This window comes from Papaver somniferum, chromosome 3 (assembly GCF_003573695.1).
Source record: "Papaver somniferum cultivar HN1 chromosome 3, ASM357369v1, whole genome shotgun sequence".
NCBI classification, from domain to species: Eukaryota; Viridiplantae; Streptophyta; class Magnoliopsida; order Ranunculales; family Papaveraceae; genus Papaver; species Papaver somniferum.
The window spans coordinates 107,957,188-107,983,394 of record NC_039360.1 but is presented as its reverse complement, the minus strand read 5'-3'; the positions used below and the strand labels follow the sequence as shown (position 1 = coordinate 107,983,394).

At 35.6% G+C, this 26,207-nt stretch overlaps 1 protein-coding gene and 2 long non-coding RNA genes across 4 annotated transcripts; 1 reads left to right on the top strand and 2 right to left on the bottom strand.

The window, feature by feature from the left end:
• Nucleotides 1-31: 31 nt before the first annotated feature.
• Nucleotides 32-4,131, top strand: LOC113361541. The gene is made up of 5 exons (XR_003365174.1): nt 32-141; nt 1,248-1,477; nt 1,573-1,652; nt 2,589-2,717; nt 3,899-4,131. It is a non-coding gene; the product is annotated as an uncharacterized LOC113361541 (long non-coding RNA).
• Nucleotides 4,132-5,000: 869 nt separating this feature from the next.
• LOC113357045 (probable serine/threonine protein kinase IRE4) lies at nt 5,001-13,232 on the bottom strand. The gene is made up of 17 exons (XM_026600306.1): nt 12,594-13,232; nt 11,657-11,754; nt 11,344-11,541; nt 9,921-11,165; nt 9,663-9,835; nt 9,333-9,582; nt 8,860-8,952; nt 8,427-8,567; nt 8,251-8,343; nt 7,940-8,147; nt 7,733-7,818; nt 6,843-6,931; nt 6,250-6,301; nt 6,038-6,094; nt 5,723-5,872; nt 5,491-5,565; nt 5,001-5,389 (listed from the first exon to the last, which is right to left on the bottom strand). The coding sequence occupies exons 1-17, from the start codon at nt 12,871-12,873 to the stop codon at nt 5,291-5,293; spliced, it is 3,387 nt and encodes a 1,128-aa protein (XP_026456091.1). The 5' UTR covers nt 12,874-13,232; the 3' UTR covers nt 5,001-5,290.
• A 6,209-nt stretch (nt 13,233-19,441) lies between these two features.
• On the bottom strand, nt 19,442-22,465 carry LOC113357044. 2 transcript variants are annotated; one of them, XR_003363379.1, is made up of 3 exons: nt 22,279-22,465; nt 20,525-20,607; nt 19,442-19,603 (listed from the first exon to the last, which is right to left on the bottom strand). It is a non-coding gene; the product is annotated as an uncharacterized LOC113357044 (long non-coding RNA). The 2 variants fall into 2 exon arrangements; XR_003363378.1 differs by having other exon boundaries at nt 19,442-20,607.
• Between the last annotated feature and the right edge of the window lie 3,742 nt (nt 22,466-26,207).

Sequence of the window (26,207 nt, the reverse complement as noted above, 5' to 3'; positions counted from 1 at the left end):
ATATACACTAAAAGAGAGAGAGAGCTTAGAACCTCTATATTTCATATTTTTGGCGTGAGATTGACACGATTTGAGGTTTCAGATTTTTGGCGTGAGATAAAGACGATTTGAGGTTTCGTTCTTCGGGATTTCTCGTTCCAGGTATGCTTTTTTGATATTCGAGTATGTTAATTTCATTGATTTCTTCTCTTTTCTTCTTCTCTTTATTTGTCTGTTTTGAATCTGTTGATTTGATTGTTTTAGTCTTTAAAATACGAAATGTGTTCAATGTTCTTAAGCATATTATTTGCAAAGTGGTGGTGATTCTGATTCTCATACTCTTTTTTACTTTGATTTTAATTCAATTTTTATTTAATTAGGTTTCAATTTCTCAAAAATTCTTCTCGACCTATTAGTTTTGGAACCCTAGTTAAGATTTGTAGGTTTCGTTCATGGTTCAGACTCAATTAATTGAAGTTTATTTTGATTTGGAAGGGTTTGAAGGTTGTATAGTTTCAGTGAATGTATCAGGGATTGGATTAATAACGATGACGTTAGGAGATTAGGGTGATTCAATATGGGATGAACTCATTGACAACCGAAAATTTGACTCCAAACACTCACACGTTTTGAGAATCTTATGTTAGTTACTGCTAATGCTGCATCCGTTACTTTTGTTACTGTAATTGCTCTCTATGTTGCAGAACGACTATGATGATTAGACTTTGGTGTGGTTGTTTTCTGGCTCTAATCTATACAATGTTTGATTTGGATGAGAGTGTATATGGGATGAATCTGTTAACCTCAAATTTGTGTATTTGTTTTTTATATTTATCACAATATATGGCCATGGAAGTATGGAACTTAACAAGATTTTAGAAGATTATTATACTAATGAACTAGTGTGCTTCCTTTGATATTTTGATATCTAGTGAAATGCAGTGATTTTTTCTAATTTATCCTGTAGTTGTAGTCGTAATGGTATCGCTTCTCATTCTGTTTGATGATTATCCTCTCCAAAAATGAGAGACAGGATTCTCATCTTAACTCATTTGTAGGTACTAAATGATTTCATTCAAACGGCTTATTCATATCCTATAACACATTTTTTTTTATTTGCTTATATACATATGTCAACATTTGAACTCAGTTGCTTGCCTAAGTTTGACTCTAAAATTTGTATCCCTAGACCTACCTTCGGATAACAGAATACTCAAATCATTTATATACTTTGTAACTATCAATTTAAGTAAGCTAATTTCATGCAGAATTTGATAAGAAAGATGAGTTCTCAATGAAATTGTACAGTCAAGAATTGCAGTTGCGAAAGGGATAAAAGCAAGTCGCCAGGAGTGTAAGCTTACTCGGAGGTATTGTACTTATTTTATGGTGATCAACAAAGGCAAAGAAGTTATTCCACCATACCAACATATATAAATTGGTTTTTGTTGGTACTGCTTGAAGATGCGCACATTAGTTGATTACAATATCCGGAAAGGTAATTATCATACAAATATTGTTATTGATTTTGGATTTTCGTTTGTTTATTTGAAAGTATTGATTCTAACCAGTTTTTGGGTGTTGTGGATGAAGAATGGACTTTACATCTTGTTTTGAAGCTACACAGTAGGACTTAGCTAAAAGTACAACTAGGACAAGATGATATGTCGCACGTAAGTTTCATTTTGGCATTTTCCCCCTGTCTCTTTTATAGTTTCATAAATATTTCATTAGCAATATTTTACGTTATGAAATTGAGATTATGAATGAATGATCATGTAATAGGTAACCATGTATTAGTAATGTACTGGCCGGGGAACAAGCATTTGAAAATTTGTTAATTTAGGAGGTAGAAGACTAATAAGTTGTTAGGACACAGCAAGGTGTACTTGATTGTACACTTGTTCATGGTGATGACTTATGAGAGAAAATGACTTGTTCATTCATATAAGATGTGCACATTATTCTACACCGCAATTTCACTTAGTGATGAATTGAGAAAGCAAATTATAATCTTCATTTGGATTATAAATGCTAGATTTTGCTAGGTTTTTATAGATGTGTACATTTTTATACACTAGTATGCTTGGTGATGAATGGATCCGTAGGTTTATAGGGGTGTGCATAGTTGTACACCATTGTGATATATCAACAATATATGACATGTAGAGTGGATGTTAGATTTTTGCAGATATGTACATAATTGTACACCATTTTGGATATGGAGTAGAGTTAATTAGTTAGTCTATGAAAACCTGAGAAATGTCATGTGTACCTTATTTGGCAGCAGTACACCTTGTATGAAGTTGACTGTCATTTTTCACGTGTATGTACTCCTAGTTTCCGACCGTATGGATTTGCTTTTCTTCTTTTTTCTCTTCCTGTTCTTATTTTTTTAGGACTTCAGATTATGCTCTGGAAGGAAGTGAAGGCACACCATTGCAGATATATTAAACGTTTCCTACTGTCTAATAAGAAGATACATCAAATTTCAACTCTACTTAAGGATCCTTGTTGGTCACTAGCTCATCTGATATGGATGACTGTTGAGTTTTCTTTTTTTTTACCCACATCTATCGTTCCTGAGTTTTCTTTTTTATTTATCAAAGGTGGATTCTACCATAAGAAGATTAAGTTTCCTCCGGAATACCCATTCGAACCACCAGGCATCAGGTATTATTTAAGAACAACACAAGCAGAGAAAAAAATATGCCAGAAGGGAGGAGAGATTGGCTCAGGTAAGACGATGCATTTAGTTCAATTTAACTTCTTACATACCTAATAATAAATATCCTTATTTTTTTCATTTTTTTCAACGGCTTGGTTGTACACATGTCGATTCTTAATGTGTACATAATTGTACACGTCGATGTTTTAATGTGTACGCAATTGTACACGTCGATTATTAATGTTTACGTAATTGAATGACTGATCTGACCGTATTCGACATCAGAAACTTCCATTTTTGGACATTAGAAATTGCTAGTTTTGTCAAGTCGAATCAGTTCTAGTTCTTTGTTCGCCACTCAAGTGGGCTTCCATAAAAGTTAAGAGTATGATGTGAACCACTTTCACACTTCTTTTCCTGTACACTTTTTGTATTGCAGAACACTGTCTTCATACATTTCTCGTACAACTTCTAATACACATATATACTCTGCAAACGATTTTGTCACATCCTTGATGAATCAAGTAGTCGTGCTTAGCATGTCATCAAAGTCTAAGATAATTCATTAGGTGGTGTGGGAAATTGCAATCTCCAATCCAAGAGATGTATTAAATGTAGTTTTTTTTGTATGTGAACATGATATGTGTTGACAACCTCCTACTCAAGAATGGAATGATAAAGTTTTGCATGAAAATGAATGGAGGTGTCACCACATCTTTATGGGTAAACACTGCTTTACTTGTTTGTATAACTAAATGGATATGTTTAGTTTTAATCACCTAGACTTACTAAGTCTAGAATGATCCTTTTGCTGCATGTTTTACAAGGGTATACATATTGGTGCACCAGTAGAATTCTCATGAAAAAGTAGGCTTGTGTGTGGTTATGAATGGTCGGTTTTATGCATGTTTTGCAGGGGGTGTACACATTGGTGCACCAGTGTACTTTATATATAAAAGTAGGTTTGTGTGTGGTTATGTAGGACGATTTTAGGCATGTTTCGCATGGGTGAACATATTGATACACTAATATGATTCTCATCAAAAAATTGGTTTATGTAGGTTTATGAATGATCGATTTCATGCATATTTTTTTTTGTAGGTGTGTACAAAGTAGTGCATGTGAAAAAATGACTCCATAAGCTTATGCAAATTTTGTGTATGTTTTCTTTTTTGTACACATTAGATAGGATAAAGAAAATAATTTTTTTATAAATGAAAAATTATAGTCATATGGGTACTCTTTTCGCAGGTCTCAGAAAAAGCGTTAGTGGTGCTTAGGTGGACGATTCTAGTTGTATGTGCTATACAAGCTGATGCACCTTGTGGTCCTTGTCCTGTCTTTGGATTTTTGTAAATGTGTACATATTTGTACACCAGTATAAACTAAGATTTTTTAAAAAAAATATGAGAATCGTATAATCATATGGGTACACTTTTTATAGCTCTTGGAAAGAGCATTACGAATATATAAAGTTTTGCGAATTTTGGACGAACGGTTTAAAAGATAAATTGTTTTTAATTATTTTTATATTATTTAAAATGGCTGACATCATCATAAATTATTTTGGATTAAACTGTAAATATCTGGACTTAATTGTAAATCAGCAAGGTTATATGTGTATTTTCCATGTTTTAAATAATTTTTGGACTAAATTGTACATAGTTGAATGTGTGTGGACTAACTAATATATTTGGATGGGATTTTGGACTAAACCGCATTTTTTCCCTAAATATTTAGCCATTCAACTATAACCGTCGGGGGGTCAAAAATGCGTCACACGGCTTTAGGTTAAGCGTGCGGCTCTTGGTCGATGGCAATGGCAATGGACAAACCAATAACTTTACCCATTTGTCTATCCATTTTTCAGTCTGTTTATCCATGGGAGCAAAATTGGCAAATCAAAGATTTGGCATTTCCATAGAATAGCCCTAATCAAATCTTTTTTCAGTCGGCTTGGGGAAAAGGTATAGGACCTTTAGGTCAAAGCAATTATTTAAACTTTCAATTGTGGTCTTAATGAGTCAATTCCTGTGTGATAAATCTAAATCCCCCTTCTTAATTTTTTCTCTTCATCCAGCTGACGCTTCAGCTAAGCTCTCCAGGATAAACTGTTTGCAGTATTATGAATGATGGTCTAACCCACCAGTCTGGCTAGTTTCTAAAGAACTCTAAACTGGCGCCAATCTTTCCGCTGGTATAAGTCCAAAAAAAGAAAAAAGAAAAAAAAAGGATTTCTGACCACAGCAGATTATTTGCAAATGCGATTTTCCACAGCGGACTAAATAGGCCCTAAGAAAAATGTTCGACATCAAACAAGCAAAACATAAACAAAGGAGAAAGAAGACGTCTGTAAGGACGATACTTGTGCTATTGATTTGAACTTGGTTCTTTTTTCTTCATCATTTCAAGGTACATATATAGCATAATAAGGGTAGGTAAATGTGTCACACACAATGCGACATCAAAATAGTCATCGATAGTGGAAAGGAAAAACCTGAAATTGCTGGATCAGGTGGACAAAAATACTACTTGATTCATAATGATCTCAACAGTACATAGATAGCTCACCTGAAAGGAATAAAACCGAAAACATATGCCAAGTGTAACAGAATAGAAAAGAAAAGCTGAGTTATCGATGAGTTAAAATTCCCCATCTCTTGTGGGGGATGAACCCTTCGAAGGAGTCCTCCCACTTTGTATGAGCAAATCGTAATTAATGGATGCCAATTGCGACAAATTCTGTTACAAGCAGAACCTCTTAATCAGCATCAAGTTGAAGATGCGTGAGACTTCCAGATGTACTTAGAATTCTTATCGAGCAAGTGAAGAAAAAACCATACCTTGAAAGAAAAATTCATCATGGAAAGATCTAAAGGAGGAGATTCAAAGTCGTTCAGTTCGCCACAATCACCGATCTGAGCAACATGACAATCCAATAAGATGCGGGGGAAATATAATACATGAGATGAAGTAAAATATAATTTTCATTCAAGAATAATGTAGGAAAGCAAAGCGAGCAGCAAGAATGTTGCATTTACAGGTTAGTTGTTTGATGTGTATGTATGTGGATACCTCATGTTCACAGTCTGAGCAAGAACCAGTTGAATCAGAGCCAGTATCACTACAGTGCTGATCTTCAGGTACTCCATGTGAAATTTCAGAATACCTTGATGTGAAATAGCTTGTATCATCTGCACTATCAGGGCTTGGCAAAAACGCAGCCTACGACCAACAAAAGTGGTTAGTGAATGTAACCAAATTTGGAGGAAGGGCATATTAGTAAGGAAGCCACATACATACGCACAGATGCGAACACTCTGAAAAATATATTTAACTAACTAGGGATCCCACGTATATGCAATACGTGAAAAGCCCTGTCATGCCTACCTTTTGTAAGGCAAGGGTGTCCCAGTTGATTCCCTTGAAGAAGGAATGTGCTTTTACCTGTAAAAAAAAAGAAAAAAAAAGAAAAGAACAGAGCATTCATAAATTCACAATTGTATTTTCTTGCTTAAATCTAGCCTGCTCAGCGTTCCAAAGTAAATTAACAGCAGCTATTTGTTGACAGCTAGTATGAGAGAGCTTGTTTGGGTAAGTACCTCTGATGCTCCATTGGCTCCAAGGCGCTGATCCGGGTCATGAATAAGAAAGCTACACCACAAGTATACTCAAAGGTCAGACATCTATCAGCCTACTTTAAAATATCATAAACAAAATTCCGCAGTTTCCACATGCAATGAAATGCCCTCAGTCGACAAAAAATGTCCACCAACAAAAGAGTAAGAGACCAATTTGACTTTGCAAATTCTAATCCTAGCCTAAGCTACGGTGTCAAAATCATGACAGAGAGTCCTACACTGGATCATTATTCAAAACTTTCAAGGACCATGCTGAGTATGAAATGCAAGACTTGTGTTAGAGTGGTTACACGAATTACAAGGATAAAAGGCACTATTAGGTGTGCAGTAATAACGGCCACCTACTTGCCAAAAATAAAAAATAAAAATAAAATAAGGACCACCAGTACATTAGCTGATCAGCCCAACATTTTAAAATTACCAGACCAAATTGTTGGGCATATTCAGTCGGCATATATTAGAAAATTAAACTGAGATACTAGGCTTCATGAGTTTAGTCCCAACTCCCAAGCAGGATAGAACAGAAATAGAAAGTAGTGCAAACAAGTACCAACCTCTCAATCAAGTCTCGGGCTTCAAAAGACATATCAGTAGGAACGGCCGGCCATGGTATTTTTTGATTCAGAATGTTGGCGAAGATACTCTGAGCAAATAATAAAATAACGTAATAGTTAATGAAAATGGCCCAGTGCCTAGTTCAATAAAACCTTTTTGTGGGAGATTAAGGAAAGGGTAGCATATTGACGGAAACCTAAACGAGGATTTAAAGGAAAACCATGTTACAAAACATATAAAGGACAATAGACCAAATAAATAGATAGCGTAACAGCTTTTGATGCTACACGTGATATTAATTGATAGTCCCTCCATCCCTAAATAGATGACCTAGTTTAAGTTTGCACAATTCTTAAGGCAAAGAGGAGAGGGGAGTACTTTAACGTATTTTTTACAGTTATACCCTTATGGTTATGGATAATAACTAGTAAAACTTAGAAATGATTTATATCTTAAACTATACCACGGGGACAAAATATAAAATCAAATAGGTCATCTATTTAGGGACGGAGGGAGTATACGATAAATAATCTTGTTTATATGACTGCCCATAACTATCTAATTAATCTTGAGCAATAGAGCAACATCTGCTAGATACATTGGTTACTGTTTCTAAAGACTTAGACATGAGCCATTAGTTTATCAAATGAACAAACATAGCGTGATATTGGTTAAACATGCTTGTTTGCAGCCTGAGGAAGTGCCTACTTGGTGCACCAAATGCAGGATACTATTCCTTCAAAGTAACCCACATGCAAACACATGCATGTAGCTAATATTGTACCTCAACATGCAATATCCGTCAAAAGCAGCATGTATACCGTACGCAATAGACCATAGAGAGTAGAAATATCAATGTCAGCAAGCACCAATGAAACTTCAGGAATACCTGAGGACATTCAGCATTGAAAGGTGGTGTTCCTGTTATAAGCTCGAAAAGGATTACTCCCACCGACCACCAATCAGCTGCATAACCTGCAATAATGTCCATGGGGGTAACTTAATTATAGTGTACAAGAAATAGAGCCTTCATAAAGAAAAATTTACAAAACATTAGTAAATACAATATATATAGGAAAGTGGATTTTTCCCTAACCATGCTGCGTTCCAAGAAGAATCTCAGGTGCCAAATAATCAGGTGTGCCAACAGCTGATCGTTTAGTTATCTCCTCTGTTTGTGCAGTATGCTCAAAAGAAGTATGCAAGTCTTCAGTATCTATCGGGGAAGTTTCATCTGTCTCAGATCCAGACAAGTCAACAGTGCTATTTATAAGCCCAATTTTTGACAGTCCAAAATCTGTAAGCTGGTATGTGAAATTCATTGTTACAACCAATGACGAAAAGGTAGGATAAAGTAGCTCTGCAAGATGTCGGACATTTCCTTAATGTCCAAGTGTCACTCCGTACCTTTGTGTGTCCATCATGCGCGATTAATATGTTGTCTGGTTTTAAATCACGATGAACTATTCCCATGGAGTGAAGATATTCTAAAGCAAGTACCTAGAACAAGATATAACCTTCATAAGATATGGCAAAAAAAAAAAGAAGATACTATTCAAAAATGGGAAATGTTGCAAGCTCACCAATTCAGCAATATATGTTCGAGCTATATCTTCTTCCAAGCAACCCACTTTTCTAAGCAATGAGTACAGGTCACCTCCATTCAAATATTCCATAACCAAATAGAGATTATCTCTGCATGTGAATGAATAAAAGAACCGTACCTACAGTAGCAATCATTCTAGATGAATATTTGTTTCAAGAATGATTTTTAAATACAACTGAATGTGCTTTACACCGAAAGACATAAAACAAATGGGAGGTCAACATGAACAGGATGAATAAAAGGAAAAACAAAAGGATAGACAGATAGATTGGCAATTCCATCTCATCCACTCCTTCTGTATTTGAGGAGTAAATGGACGATTCTATACCACAAGTACTAGCTTCAAAATAGTAATATTCAGCAATTAAATTGTGCATGAGAAATGGAACGAAACCTGAACATAATCATACCACAAATGGGTTCCTGACTGTGATTAATATGTTACGCTCTGCTAGTATACGCTCAATATCATTTTTCCTTATCATATCCAATTTTTTGAGCACCTGCATTAGGAATCAATTTGTTATCTCAAATGCAAGACATTTTTGCAAAAGCACTATCTTAAAGCTAAAAAGAGGTTATGCGACAAACAAAGCGCTAGCCCAAAGCTACTGACACTGGAATGAGAAAGAGAAGCATAATTTCAGCTAACTTATAATTTATTACTACTATTGTTATTAATTATATATTATTTTATTACTAATATTACTAATAATTCGAGGAGAGAAACTCAAAAACTGAGTTGACATGTTACATATACCAGGTCTGGGAAGTCGATCTGTTGTTTGGTATCAATAGGGAGATGCCAAAACCTATCCGTGGCAATGTTACAGAGCTCAAGAGAAACAACAGAACCAACACCCTAAAATGAAAGAGTGCAGACCTTTATCGCAAATAGATCTCCTGTTGTTCGCTTGCGTGCAAGGAAGACTTTCCCATAGGCGCCCCTGCTAATAGGTTTGATCATTTCAAAGTCATCAATGCTAGTTCGCTCTTTATGTGTGCCATGTGAAGGAGTTGACATTGTACTACTTTGTGAAGTACTATCCCCCAAGCATCCACTGCCATTAAATTTGCTTACATCTGTAGGACTTCTGTCATCCATCACCTCACAAGCAAGAGCATATTTTTCCCTGTAGACGTTTTTACAGGATATAATGGTAAGAATGTGCGACTGCCTTAAAAAACAAACTTCGCAACAATCTAAAGGTACCTTAGGAGGTTCTCTATACGGCTTCCAAATGTATCTATTACCAGAGCTCTGACCTTGCACTCCAGTAAAATATCCTGCAAGTCGCGCATGCATTCAACTAGATAGTCAGGGGACCCTTCTTTCATAAGATCTGTGCTTGCTATGCAATTAGCAATGTCAACCAGCTCACTCATCTGCAGAAGTAAATTCAAGTTATTAGACAAGACAGTCCTCACTGGAATGCTATACTCGAAGTGTTAGGTAAAATAGCCACCTCACCTGGTGTAAATCTTCTGGCTCAGATGTGTTATTATACTCTAACCAGAACAACTCAAAATGGCTTGTTCTTGGTGTATTTGTTGACGAAGCCGAAGTCTGGCTCCCGGTAGAAGAGGTTGCACCACACTGACTGAGCTTCACAGCCAAATGGCTTTTCAAATTACTCAAACCTCCATGGTGTGAATCATCTATACAAGCTGTGTCCATCTCATGAATATCTTCGAACATACCTTCTACTCCTTTATGGTGCCACTCGGTTATCCTAGGGGACTGGACTTCAGACCCAGTCATAGAGTTTGCAGTTCGTAATTTTGAAGTATCTGGGCTTTCATAGGATACATTAAAACCAAGGGTGCAGGACTCTACAATCTGATCCAATATCTCTGTAAGTTTGGCTAGGCGCTCATTCACATCCAAGGAGTTTAAGTTACATTTCTCCGCATAAGCACATATATAAGAGTGAGATTCCAAGTGCGTCGTTGGAACAATTTCCTCACATATCCTACATATTACTGAATCAGATCCATCAATAATCCTATCCTTTCCATTAAGTGAATCACCACTGGATTTTTTAAGCAGCTTTTTAGGTAAACCTCCAATATCCTCCCTATAAGAGGAGAAATGCCTGGTTGTAGTAGCGCTACCAGTTTGCGAATGAAACTCTGTGATACAAGTTTCACCTAATCGGCTCTCAACCTGAGAACTACGGGACAATGGCTTCTCTGTTGAGAAAACGGAATCGTTACTCGGAGTTTTAACCTTTCTGTTAACTTGGTCGGGCTTGCATGGGAGAGAATATGCTGTACTCAATCCCTGTTTGGCATTATCCTTCGGAGGTCCCCAGTTCATTTCAACAGTAGGAATGCTTTCTAGGCATTGCCTAAATTTAAAAAGAGAATCTTCATTAATCGGCTCCATATTCTCAAATTGCAACAGCCTGGTGCAGCGAGTCAAGATAAAGAGCATATGAGTAAACAACTGTTTCAGCAAACCTCCTTGACACTGCTGCCTTTTCTCAGCCAGATCATGCACAATTCTCTCACACTTCGTACGGAACTCTGTGGAGGTCATTCCTATGCATTGTTGGGCTAGAATCAAAAGGTCCTCTGCCGCTTTTTGCCCATCCGGAGATGAGGATCCCTTCCTCGTAAGAATCTCTTCAACACTGCCTGCAAAATTAGTCAGCTCGGTATCCACCACAACTTTAGCGGCATCGAACCTTGAATGAAGCGAACCCAAAAGCTCCTATATATAAAAATACAAAAGCCTTAATGAGGATTGGAACAAAAAACATGCTCCAAATAATATTAGCTAATAACAGTTAAGTTAACGACACTTCAGCAATGACTTAATGCATGGAGAGTAGTCCACTACAGTCAAAACACCTGAATACAGTATATAGAGTTGAAAAACAAAACTGTACTTTTAAGTCATTGTAGCTGTGTGCACGTGGATGGACAGGTCGTATACCACCCTTTGGTCCTAATTCATGAGAAAAACTTTTTAAACCTATTGGGATTTTTCTTGTGCCCAACTGCTCTGTTGATGATTCCTTTCCAGCTGGATGTTTAGCTACATCAGCACCTTCCTTATTGAGCATTTTAATTTCCGACTCTCCAACCTGTCAGACAGGAAATACGCATTTGATTCAACTTTGAAACACGAAAAAATTAACGTAAGCTTTTCAATAGAAGTGGTTTAACTCATTAGACCAGTATTGTGAATAAAAACATCACCTCAGTTTTGACTGAAATATTATTATTAGGTACTTGATAATAACCCTTAGAGAGATACGATGTGAACCATCGAGCGAAGTTCTTCCCTTTGTGATGACCTACAAAAATACATAGGAAAAGTCAGAATTGCTTTTGATTTGATATCACTGAATTTATTAACCTCCTTTTATGTATACCGACGTAATGTTTTCTGGGTCCTGGGCAATTTTTTTGGAATATAAGGTTTCATCAACTGCAAGTGCATGAATACAAACATATTACCTATTCTTTCTACAGCTTATGAGAATATAAGTTTCTGTTTTCACAAAAATGCAGCAATATATTACTGCCTACATGTGTGTACGTACATATGTTTGTCTCATGCACCCGCCTGACTTCCCCTTGGGCAATCCTATGTGTAAGTACATATGTTTGTCTCATCAAAAAACATGTAAATTTTTACAACAGACAACCAACAAGAAATTATATTTATACACCTATGTGTAGCCTTCAATAACATTTATGAGGGGGAAGAGAAAGAGAGAGAGAGGAACCTAATGCCAAATTGTTAGAATCATCTGAAGACTTCTGTAACATGGTTTACTAACAAAAGGGTGTACCGTCTATGAAACGTTGAACCCGATTCATTTATGATTATCATAATACCAAATTACCCATCCACAAGTAATCAATGAACTTCCTAAACCTAATCCATACTTCAAAAATATTAAACTCATCTAGGAGTAGATGCTTTTTTGGTAGAGTGGTAAAGCCCCTGATTCATCTACCGGTGCCCAAAACTCGGCAGCATAATTCCTAGTGACTGCTTAAAAAGCAAAACTCGTCTAGGCTCTCTGCATCATATATATTTCATAGACAAACAAATTTCATTCTTTAAACTCTTCTATTGGCCCTAAACACTGATTAGAAAAAAAAAAAATTAGTTCAGAAAACAAACCTTCTTTATTTCCGTATTGACCAGTTTTATGCTTGGCAACAGCAACGGGTGGAGGAGGAGGGGGCGGAGGTCGAAAAAATCCAATTCCACTCGATCTAGGAGAACCACCTTCATTATTATTATGGTTATTATTCATAAAATTTAATAATCGATCAGTAGATTTACGGGTAGTTTTGATTCGATTAAGTCCAGATGGAATTCCAGCTTCGGTAGATGATAATTTATTATTTCCATTACCATCCCCAGTAGTAATATTATGATGTCGACCATATTCTGCCATTAAATTAAAACCTTATCTTTTCCAAATCTAAAACCCTAGATGGCTAAATTTATTGTTCTCTTTCCTTCTTTTCTATTGCAACAACAGCTCAAACGAATTTTATCCATTGAAAAACGTAAAACCTCAGAAAAACAAACAAGTTTCATAACTGATGATTATGAGATCAGAGAAGATATTTTGATGAAAATTTTGTTAGCGAAGGTAAAGGGATAATCATGTGAGAAAACAGAAGGAAGAAAATAGTAAGCGAAGAAGGGCGGGAAACGGAAATGAGGAGTTAAGGTGAAAAAAACCTGAACAAATAAGAAAATGGGGAATTTGTTCTTAATTTGAATGGGAAGAGAAAGGTAGATTCCTGCTCAATAATTTATCTTTGATGTCACTTTACAAATCAAAACGACTAATAACTAACGTTGACGAAGCACGTGATATGGGTCGACTAATGCCTCATGGACCGTACATCCAATCCATCTCTCCTTTCCATTTTATGTTGTTTTCTCGTGACTCGGTAAATCGCTATGAGATTTAACTAGGATTTCATTTTAGATAACAAAATTGTGGCGGAATCCTGGCGATATCTCTTCACTTCGCTAAAGAGTGAATCATATCTTATGCACCCTTATGCACCCTTCGCTAAATTGTTTCTGTTTGAAAAGTTGCTTTTGGGAAACTCAGTTTTTGTTTGAAAAGTTTCTGTTCTTTTGTCCAAACGGAAACTGAGTTTATCGTGATATATTACACGGAAACTTAGTTTCTATTTAGTAATTGGTATTTGTTTGACCTTATTTTGTTACACTCCTCTTACACCCAATCGCAATCGTTCAACACTCTCGACGGTTCTATTTTCTTCACCGTCGGATATCAACGGATATTTTCCTAAAAAATCTAGATTTTTCCCATATGTAAGGAAACTCTAATTCTCAATACCATCTTGTCCCAATCAATTGAATTTAATTGATTTCTTATCAAATTCTCATATTTAAATTCGATTCAATATGATTTATAATTTTGTTCAACAAGAATAAATTGATCTTACTGCTGCATACATTTACGTGGGTTGAGATAAAATTATTAGTGCTTAACAAAAGACATCTTTTTTTTTGTAAATGTATTCATGAAGTTTTCGTCGATCGGAACGGGAATGCTTATGCAAGGGATGATGGTGCCTTAAGAAAAATGAAAGCAATCAAAAAAAGATGCTGAGAGAATTCGTGTCAGTTCTTAGCCATATATCGACAAACTAAAAGCGGTGCTTCACACGAAGATTTGGTAAGTTTTACAACTGTGTTAAGTTTTTACGACGATAATAGTAATTAACTTATTACTTTGAAAACATTGTTTCAGACACGAGAGGGTCGAGAAAAATTTCAAAATCAAACATGGCAACCATTCAAGTATGATGCTTGTTATGAAATGTTGAGAGATAAAGTCCATGGATTTGATTATCAACTCATTGTCGCACAAAATAATGTCATGTTTGACAACCATCATAACTTTGTACCAGTCCAAGATGGGATAAAAGTACTACCTAACTGAGAGACTCATTGGAGTTGCAAGTATCAAGTGAGATTCATAGGGACTAAAAGCCAAAAAGGAAGTTAGGTTGAAGAAGGATAGCAAGCTAGGTATGCCCAGGGCAGGTGATGGGGGGAGTGCTTCAATTCAGATAGAAGAATTAAAGATCTATCAACATGGTGCAAATATTTAGAATATGTTAAGGAATCACGATCAATGAAGGAAGCAACGAAAGCTGTAACAGGAAGCCCAACTCAGCACGATTCATTTGTCTAACCAACAACAGAGTTATCAATAAAAGAAGATATGGCAATAATGTTTATGGATCTTAGTAACTTAGCCTCTTACGATCGAAAATCTTATCGATGAAAGCAAAAGGATATTTTGAAGAGGATGGATATAATCAGCATTGAAGATTCAAAATATAATGAAGTAGTCCAACTCTAATTGTTAAGTTTTTAATTTCCAGTGTAGTTTTAAATTAAGATATTGTTATTATTTCAACTCTGTATAATTGTTATCTCCATTAAAGTGTCATTTTAAATTTTTGTTTGAATTAATGAAGGAAACATTATTTAAATATCCCTCAAAATTCGCTCCTTAAAATATACCCTTATTCAACTTTTAAAAATACCCCTACCTTCTGAAAAGTGGAAGCAACTAGCACAAGTTGTTTTCAGAAGTGGACGCAACTAGCACAAGTTGCTTCCATAAGTGGACGCAACTTCATACAAGTTGTTTCCAAAAAGTGGAAGCAACTTTCTCAAGTTGACTCCAAAAAAAATATTTTTTACCCCTCGGGGGTATTTGTGCAAGGTCAATAAAAATGGAGGGTATTTATAACATTCCCCCATTAATGAAAGGTTTTACTTTCGAGTAACCAACAACTAAATTATTTTGAATTAATATCGGCTACTAGATTTTTTGAATTATCACCAACGCATGCTTTTTATGCTATTAATTTTAAAAAATCGAGCCGCAACAGTTTATCTATATAAAGATTATATATTCCTCATCAACGAAACACAAAACCAATCTTACTTATATATCTTTCTTCATTTTCAAAATCTAACCATGCATCCTTTGAGCCCACCATATACGCTTAACGAAGATACTGATTTGATATGTGTCTTTACATAGTTATGAGGACTCGTCAAACAACCTTAGTGGAAACCGGCAATCGTTTTTGGTCATATTTCTAGAGAATCTTCGTGTTGCATTTCAACGGTGGCGATAATAGACGGATGTATCCGAGTCTACGAGGACGAGCATACACCACCGGAAACAATTAACAGACATTTAAAAGGTGCCTAGATGTTAGAGCGTAGCTCGGTTGAACTCACCAAGCGTTGGTATGTCAAGTTTGGTTGTCATATTTTAGTATCAAAACTAATCTAGAGTCGCTTGATTTATTAATAGAGTCAACTTTGTTTAGGTTAGACTAGAAAGTCTAGGAATGTTCATCCATACAAGTATTACTCCGAAGACCTGAAGAATGTGAAGAAGTAGCGAACTACAACGACGACATCATCCTTCCACTTGAGGCTAGTAATATTGACTTGAATTGTTTCATTCCTAACGTATCTTTCAAGTCGTGTTATATTGAAAACATAACTGCGAAGCTGTATATATTGTATATTACACTCTAGTGATGTGACATGATCATAATAGTATGATCATAGTATTAAGGAGTTAGACTACGAAGTATAACACTTATCTTTTGAACTTCGTAGATATGACATCGACATAATCTTATATATATTTTTATGATTATGTGAATGGGTTATGGTGAAAATTTCATCCTAAGAAATAATGTTTTACATTTATTTAAAGGAAGTACATTCATGAACTTGTTTTGTGAATCAAAAGGGAAATCAATAGGATTATTGGTTCGACTATTCATTGCAAATCTTTGGATGGCCAATATGTGTGAGTTAGTAGAACCGATCTTAACTCAGGTTATGTATCTTGGTACAACTAATCACAATGCCTAGACTTATGATTTGGTATGACTGGTTTTGATAATTTGTGTAACCGATCCTAAGTAATCACCACGTGATGGTATGATCGATGCTTGTAATTGGTGTGACCGATCCTAGTAATTGGTGTGACCGATCATGAGTGTTGTGTGACCGATCCGTGTATTAGGTGTAACCGGTCCTTGTAACTGGTGTGACCGATCAAAATTAATAACATGTGTAGATGGAACCGATCCTTGTAACTGGTGTAACTGATCCTAGTGACTGGTGTAACCGATCACAAATGTTTCAATATTTAGGTATAACTGATCCTAGTGATTGGTAGAACCGATTGAACCCATGTATGTGATTTGGTATTTGATCAATCACATAGTAGTCTTGGAAAACAGGCGACCCAATTCAAAACTTGTTTGAAAGTGTGGTATAACCGATTCCAAGAATGCAAATCCATGTAAATATGAAATAAGGATTTGCAGTGAAAAGATGTCAACATACTTTGAAAAGATATTCCTTAGTACTCAAGGTGATCTTGTGCCGAAATAAATTAAAAAATCTTTTATTTAAGGTTTTTGGTTTTATGTGCTTTAATTACCAGCAATTAATGCATATCTTTAGAGAATGAACATTAATAATGTGCATTTACTAATTGGAGATTTTATATTGAGAGATTTCAGAAATATTGGACAAGCATTTATTGGAATTAGGAAAACCGAATTTTGCCATTAATTGCATATCTTGAGAATATTTTCGGTTTTGGAAATTCCTTGGTGTCGAAACAGCCTTGGTCTATAATTACCTAAGTTTGCATTTCTAGCAAACTATCCTAAGAGCCAGGAAAACTTCATTTCTTGTTGTTTCTGGTGGAGCCGTCTATTCGGAGAGGAAAATATCCTAATTAGGTGAAATCTCCTATGACCACTCGTTTAAATACTTTTGTGGGATCAAGAAGCTCTACGAGTACCATTGGTGGGAAACTAGATAATTGAAGTGTTACTAGTTTTTGATTGATTTGATTGACTAACGGTTGTTGAAACTTTGATTGCACCTAGTTTGTTTATGCTTGAGAATCTTCTCTTCTGATATAAGATTCACTCAAACTAGATCAGAGTATCGACGGGATCTTTAGAACTGTTGTTAGATCTAAACACATCTTGTGATAATCCATTGTTAACAGACTCTGTTCTGTGCGTGATTGATCATAAGAGATTCAAGTGGTGTTGTGCAGGTTATTGAAGAGAAAATTTGAAGACGAAGAAGATTCCTTATTAGTTTTCGTATCTTATGAATTGTGTGCACAAACCTTGATCGGCTGGGATCCAACTAGAATCGGTTTATCTTTGTTAGATCTGATTGATTAGTTGCGAATGTTGATTTTGATTGATCTAAATCAAAATTGAGCGCAAAGTAAATCACTCAATGTAAATCCAATCGGTTTATATTTCTCTTTGAGATTTATATTAATTGAGTGTGGATCTGTACTTGACTATTTCGGTAGTTAAAGTTAGATTGATCTAACCAGACAAAGGAGTTTATTAGATTAAACATAAGAGCCTTTTTCAACGACTCATCTAAATCTTGTAGCAAGATTGATTAGAGAGGTTACCAAACATATTCTTCTTTTGTTGTTTGGAATACGATTCAAAGGACTTGCTATTCACGTGCGTGACTCTAGAAGTCGAGGACGCAGGGATACTGAGGTAACTAAGTAGATAGGGATAGTCTGCTTGGTATCAACTATACGAAGTTGGTATTAGATTTTGTATAGCGGCTTAATTCTGATAGTATTCAAAACTGGACTAGGTCCCGAGGTTTTTCTGCATTTGCGGTTTCCTCGTTAACAAAATATTTTTGTGTCTTTTACTTTGATTTCCGCATTATAATTGTTTATTACAATAAAGTAAAATACACATACACATTAACTCCGCATTACTTGATAGTGATCCTATAGAGTTTGGTTTTCACCGAAACTATTATCAAGTAACACACTAAGTATTGTCTTGATCTTGTATCCATAGTAAATTATACAAGTTATCTTGTTGTTGTATTATCTCGATCTAGTATCCATAGACAATCACACAAAGTGTGAATACCGAAGTTATTGTATTGTCTCGACTTTGTCCATAGACGATCACACTTGGTAAGAGGACTTATAAGTTGATAAATAAAAGATTGTGGTGTATTTGGGTACCCTCGTCTTTTCAATTGGTATCAGAGCAGGAAAATACGAAAAAGATCTGACAATTTTTGATTGGTGCGATCCAACCTATAAGAAATGAATTCGAGTTCTCATGAATCGATTTCGGTTCACGTACCACCAAGATTTGACGGAACAAACTATCTGTGGTGGAAATCTGCTATGAGATCTTTTCTTCAATCACGCGATTTTTATACTTGGCTATGATCATAGTATTAAGGAATTAGACTATGAAGTATAACACTTATCTTTTGAACTTTGTAGATATGACATCGACATAATCTTGTCTATATTGTTATGATTATGTGAATGGGTTATGTTAAAGATTTCATCATAGGAAACAATGTTTTACATTTGTTTAAAGGAAGTACATTCATGAACTTGTTTCGTGAATCGAAAGGGAAATCAATAGGATTATTGGTCCGGTTATTCATTGCAAATATTTGGATGACCAATATGTGTGAGTTAGTATAACCGCTCTTAACTCAGGTTATGTATCTTGGTATAACTAATCACAATGACTAGATTTATGATTTGGTATGACTGGTTTTGATAATTGGTGTACCCTATCATAAGTGTTGTGTGACCGATCCTTGTAATTGGTGTAACCGGTCCTGGTAACTGGTGTGACTGATCACAAGTAATACCATGTGTAGATAGAACCGATCCTTGTAACTGGTGTAACCGATCCTAGTGATTGGTGTGACTGATCACAAATGCTTTCATATTTAGATATAACTGTCACGCCCCAAATACTAAACCTGCTTAGCTAATAATGATACAGCCTAAACATGTAGTAACGGAATCTAGATCTTCGAACTTAAGGAACATAATCGCATAAAGTAAAACAAAACTAAATCCCAAGCACTCTGATACTTAATAGATGAAAACTCTCATATGATATGAATATATTAACGTGTTGTTTTACAGATAAACCAAGAATACATATATATAAAAGATCCATAAACGTTCTTAATCTGCTAAAGTTTCAAACTACGAAACGAATATCTTCATGCGCGCCATCTCTTCTGAAAAACTGAAACTGAAGTGGGAACAAGTGAGCACATCATCCCAAATGGGAGTCAGTGGTTGCTTCAATTCAAATCCCCATATAACATTCAAGTAATCACTAGCATGCATCACAGTTCTACTAAAGAGAAACGATACACATATTTTACACGCAACATAGAGCAGAAGATTGCTTCAATTCAAATCCCCATATATTACGTCGATAGTGGCAATATACATGAAATATCCACCTCCGGATGGATCTACGAGAAAAGAATTAAACAACCTAAACATATGTTATCCCAACCTCGTCTCACTCAATGGAGGAGAAGATGCTAGGAATAACTCCAGTCTCAAATGATAGCATGAATCCAGGTACCGTAAAATATTAACGTGGAATGTGTACACCTCATAAATCCCAATGCCACCATCTAAGTCTAGAATATAATAAAGTTTTGATTATTATGATCTGACCCCGCACAACTGGTTCATAAAAGTCCCAATCATTATTCGTAGACCGAAGTCTCCAAATAATAACCATATCTAGTCATGAACCTAGAATTTCTTCCTAAATCAAGGTCATAGTAACCCAGTCATAATACCAAGACTGGACAATCAAGTATGATATGCACAGAGTGATATCCCCAAATAAAATGTAGTATATATACTATTTAACCGGGGTAAAGCCGGACTACTATCTTAAGCCAATAAAATGTAATAATATTTATCCGTGGTAAAGTCGGGCTACTAAGTAATATTCAACAACGTAGCATTGCCCTACTAAACTTAGCAAAGAGCTATGGGGAATCACAGACAATCTTCGCGGAGAACCACCCAACGCATATCACACAACATACATATTCAATTACAAACAACATGCTCATAGAAAATAAGGACTCATCATGCTCGAAGATAAAGTAACTTAATGATTACAAAAATGTTACAAAGTTCCCACCTGATTTGATGACAGGCCATGCCTACCTCGAGATCCACGATCCACTGGTTCATCCTTGATCGATCGTTGTTAATATAGACTATCTGTTAATCACACAAGCATTCTAAGAAATTAACCAAAAGGCTCATACAAAATTCATAACATAGTCTTATACAATTATCTAATTATAGTCTAAGTGAACTATCTAATGGTTATAAGTCCATTTATGGTTTTACACCTTTTTCATTATATATCTTTAACATATCTAAAGGTTTACTAACTCAATTGGATTGGTTCTATAGTTCATTTCATAAGTCTAAAGAGTATCTACAACTTTGTAGAAGGAACTAAAGGCTAATTCAGACCAAAAAGGGCCAATACATGTTCATTAGGGAAACTGGCTATAAGCCCAAGTTCACTAAACATGCACAATAAGCTAAGGCCCAGTCCAATCGGATCAACTAACGGTCACTAACTGTCAACCTAACAGTCAACGGGTATCTGGAAGTCAACGTCTAAGGTCAGGTCAAGTCAACGGTCAACCGGTCCAACTCAGGTCAAGACAGGTAACTCAGTGAGTCCACACGATTCGACTCAATCAGATAAACTGAGTCAGCTAAACACAAAATCAGTCAGATAATCTGACTGAACAGAAAGGCTCAAGGCAAATGCCTTCGCACATGCCAAACTTCTATTACACAATCAAAGATGAAATACAAAAGCAAATACTCAAACCTTGAAGCTCAGAAACAAGCCTAATCTACCATACAACATCTACCAATATAACTACACAAACAAACTCATTCATTCATATACCATGAACTTCAACCACACTGCCATTCCAACACAGAACCACCACCAGCAACTGCATCTTCACTTCTTTCACAGGATCATCTCCATCTCATCACCAGCAACAACATAACTGCTCAAGCCATCACCTTCAGTTCAAAATTAAACTTCACATCCCTTGTATCCCAACAGCACCAGGACAACATTGTTCCTCTTGCAATTCAAACATCTCTGATATCCTAAGATTCATCTAGAGCCCAATTTCATCCACAATTCATCTCAAACCGTAAATTGCAACTCAAACCCCATCTATAATAACCATGCATCACTAATTACATGTTCAACCAGCATATTCTTCACAACTGCCTATGCTTCTTCATACTGCAACAAACAACTCCAACACCCTGCAATCACCATTATAGTTCTAACTGCACATAACTCTTTCCATATACTAGCACCACTATATCCAATGGCTCAAGTTCCAGTCAATCACCACTACCAAGCTCAGATCTTCATTGTCTCCACCAATAATCCCCTGTTATTCAAAATTCACCAGTAAAACAAGTTCCCCACTCTGCAACTGCAAAACCAATTCTATCTAATAGCACCACCAAGTCATTTACTTAATAAAAAAACACCACTTGCATTCCCAGCTTCAACTTCTCTATCAAATTCATTTATATTCTCAATTTCTATTATCTCAAACTCAAACCCTAACCTCATACACATATCCCTTCATCTCAGCAAAACCCTAAATTAATAATTTAACTTCAATCACCATCATATTCATCTTAATCTTCACTCGAATCGAACCCCAATTCAATCCTCTGAAAAACCCTAACTATAATTCGATTAACTGAGAACTGGAAATCAAACTTCAAACAACCCTTTAAACTCTAATTAACAACGAACCCATGAAAAATAAACACCAAACATACCCAATTTCATAAAGTAATCACTCAAAACATAAACCCTAAATAGCTTACCCCTTTCTCTGCTTCTTCTCGTTGCTAAATAACTTCAGCACCATCACCTTCGTCCTCAATCAATAATTAGCCAAGCTTCTGATGAATCGTTCACGCAAACAAATATAAAACCCTGGATTTGAATTTAACAGAGAAAAGAATAGGAAGAACATAGAAGAAAGAATAAGAAGGAAAAGAAAGAAAAAAGAAGAAACGATGAGAAGAAATGAGTTTCTCTCGACACGTTTTGGTGATAAGGCCGACCAAAATACTAAAAGCACCCGAGAAACGGATAAGGGCAGCCTGGCGGTTTAGATAGTCATTTTGCACCTCGTACAACTCTGATGTTATCTTCTTCGTCCGGTATCCGATTGACACGTTCGAGTAGTGTATTCCGCATAACTTTCGAGACCTATTCAATGATACTAGTTTCTTATCTAGATCGTTGTTATATTAATTCCTATTTATTAACGTTCGTGTTAAACTAATCGAGTCATTATTGGCCAAATCGTCTCTTGATCATCTCTTGACTGGTCAAATAGCATTGACGAGCTTGAGGGTCCTTACATTCTCCCTACCTTATTCATTTTCGTCCTCGAAAATCGAACCATTATTCTAAACGTTCAAAACTCCCCACCTTAAAGAACAAAACTATCTCTCGACTAAATGCAAGCACTGCTCATACTTACAAACGCGCGAACATTAACTCATTTCAAATGAGTTTTAAGCAACATGAAATGAAACAACATTCTATATGGATTTCTACAACCAAGATTTAATATTTGTGGCTCTAGGTTCACTAGACTAATTTACATTTCCACAAATTACTGGTTCTAAATAGATTAGAAGATACCCTATAAAAAAGTTGTTATACGAATCGGTAATCTAAAATCAAAATTATCATCATCAGTTATACTTATTTAAACACTAGCAGATAAATAAATCTAAGTTCTTCACACTAATTTGCAACATAAATAAATTGATGGCTCTATGTATAAGTCGAAGTATTCAATAAGTTTCTATATGACTTTCGGGTTCTATCAACTATATTAATTTTTACTATTTTTCTAGTATTGTATTTGTCTATGTCTTCTTAATTTCCAAACTAATTAGTCTACAATTTCAGTCAGCTTCTAAACTATAATATAGTTAGTTTAACCTACAATCTTACCTCATCATACATATAAACAACAAAGAAACGCAACAATCAATCAAACAAATCTTTTAGTTATTGATAGCTTTTAGTGATTAAGATTTATCTCACAACCCAATCTCGGTTCTAATCTAATCTAGTTCATCATCTAGTACTAAACTATTATCTATTGTTTCCCTTGTAAGATCTAATAGTGATCTCTGATACCAACTTGTCACGCCCCAAATACTAAACCTGCTTAGCTGATAATGATACAGCCTAAACCTGTAATAACAGAATCTAGATCTTCGAACTTAAGGAACATAATCGCATAAAGTAAAACAAAACTAAATCCCAAACACTCTGATACTTAATAGATGAAAACTCTCATATGATATGAATATATTAACGTGTTGTTTTACAGATAAACCAAGAATACATATATATAAAAGATCCATAAACGTTCTTAATCTTCTAAAGTTTTAAACTACGAAACGAATATCTTCATGTACGCGATATCTTCTGAAAAACTGAAACTGAAGTGGGAACAAGTGAGCACGTCATCCCAAATGGGGGATCAGTGGTTATCATTATAACATTCAAGTAATCACTAACATGCATCATAATTCTACTAAAGAGAAACGATAAACATCTTTTACACGCAACATAAAGCAGAAGATTGCTTCAATTCGAATCCCCATATATTACGTCGATAGTGTGAAATATCCACCTCCGGATGGATCTACGAGAAACGAATTAAACAACATAAACATATGTTATCCCAACCTCGTCTCACTCAATGGAGGAGAAGATGCTAGGAATAACTTCAGTCTCAAATGATAGCATGAATCCAGGTACCGTAAAATATTAACGTGGAATGCGTACACCTCATAAATCCCAATGCCACCATCTAAGTCTAGAATATAATAAAGTTTTGATTACTATGATCTGACCCCGCACAACAGGTTCACAAAAGTCCCAATCATTATTCGTAGACCGAAGTCTCCAAATAATAACCATATCCAGTCATGAACCTAGAATTTCTTCCTAAGTCAAGGTCATAGTAACCCATTCATACTACCAAGACTGGACAATCAAGTATGATATGCACAGAGTGATATCCCCAAATAAAATGTAGTATATATACTATTTAACCGGGATAAAGCCGGACTACTATCTTAAGAAAATAAAATGTAATAATATTTATCTGGGGTAAAGTCGGGCTACTAAGTAATATTCAAACAACGTAGCATTTCCCTACTAAACTTAGCAAAGAGCTATGGGGAATCACAGACAATCTTCGCGGAGAACCACCCAACGCATATCACACAACATACCTATTCAATTACAAACAACATGCTCACAGAAAATAAGGACTCATCATGCTCGAAGATAAAATAACTTAATGATTACAAAAAGGTTACAAAGTTCCCACCTGATTTGATGACAGGCCATGCCTACCTCGAGATCCACGATCCACTGGTTCATCCTTGATCGATCGTTGTTAATATAGACTAACTGTTAATCACACAAGCATTCTAAGAAATTAACCAAAAGTCTCATACAAGATTCATAACATAGTCTTATACAATTCTCTAATTATAGTCTAAGTGAACTATCTAATGGTTCTAAGTCCATTTATGGTTCTACACCTTTTTCATTATCTATCTTTAGCATATCTAAAGGTTTACTAACTCAATTGGATTGGTTCTATAGTTCATTTGATAAGTCTAAAGAGTATCTAAAACTTTGTAGAAGGAACTAAAGGCTAATTCAGACCACAAAGGTCCAATACATGTTCATTAGGGAAACTGGCTATAAGCCCAAGTTCACTAAACATGCACAATAAGCTAAGGCCCAGTCCAATTGATCTGAACTGCAAACAACCACCAGCAACTGCATCTTCACTTCTTTCACAGGATCATCTCCATCTCATCACCGAAAATAACATAACTGCTCAAGCCATCACCTTCAGTTCAAAATTAAACTTCAAATCCCTTGTATCCCAACAGCACCAGAACAACATTGTTCCTCTTGCAATTCAAACATCTCTGATATCCTAAGATTCATCTAGAGCCCAATTTCATCCACAGTTCATCTCAAACCCCATCTATAATAACCATGCATCACTAATTACATGTTCAACCAGCATATTCTTCACAACTGCCTATGCTTCTTCGTTCTACAAACAAACAAACAACTCTGACACCCTGAAATCACCATTGTAGTTCTAACTGCACATAACTCTTTCCATATACCGGCACCACTATATCCAATGGCTCAAGTTCCAGTCAATCACCACCACCAAGTTCAGATATTTATTGTCTCCACCAACAATCCCCTGTTATTCAAAATTCACCATAAAACAAGTTCCCCACTCTGCAACTGCAGAACCAATTATATCTAATAGCACCACCAAGTCATTTACTTAATAACCAAACACCACTTGCACTCCCAGCTTCAACTTCTCTATCAAATTCATTTCTATACTCAATTTATATTATCTCAAACTCAAACCCTAACTTCATACACATATCCATTACCACAGCAAAACCCTGAATTAATAATTTAACTTCAATCACCATCATATTCATCTTAATCGTCACTCGAATCGAACCCCAATTTAATCCTCTGAAAAACCCTAACTATAATTCGATTAATTGAGAAACTGGGAATTAAACTTCAAACAACCCTTTAAACTCTAATTAACAACGAACTCATGAAAAATAAACACCAAACATACCCAATTTCATTGAGTAATCACTCAAAACATAAACCCTAAATAGCTTACCCCTTTCTCTGCTTCTTCCCGTGGCTA

Coding starts and splice junctions, on each gene's coding strand:
- LOC113357045 (XM_026600306.1), bottom strand. CDS start 12,873: ATGGCAGAATATGGTCGACATCATAATATTACTACTGGGGATGGTAAT. Junction 7,819..7,939: donor TCTTCTTGGAACGCAGCATG/GTTAGGGAAAAA, acceptor ACATTATTGCAG/GTTATGCAGCTGATTGGTGG. Junction 5,566..5,722: donor GCTCAGACTGTGAACATGAG/GTATCCACATAC, acceptor CATGTTGCTCAG/ATCGGTGATTGTGGCGAACT.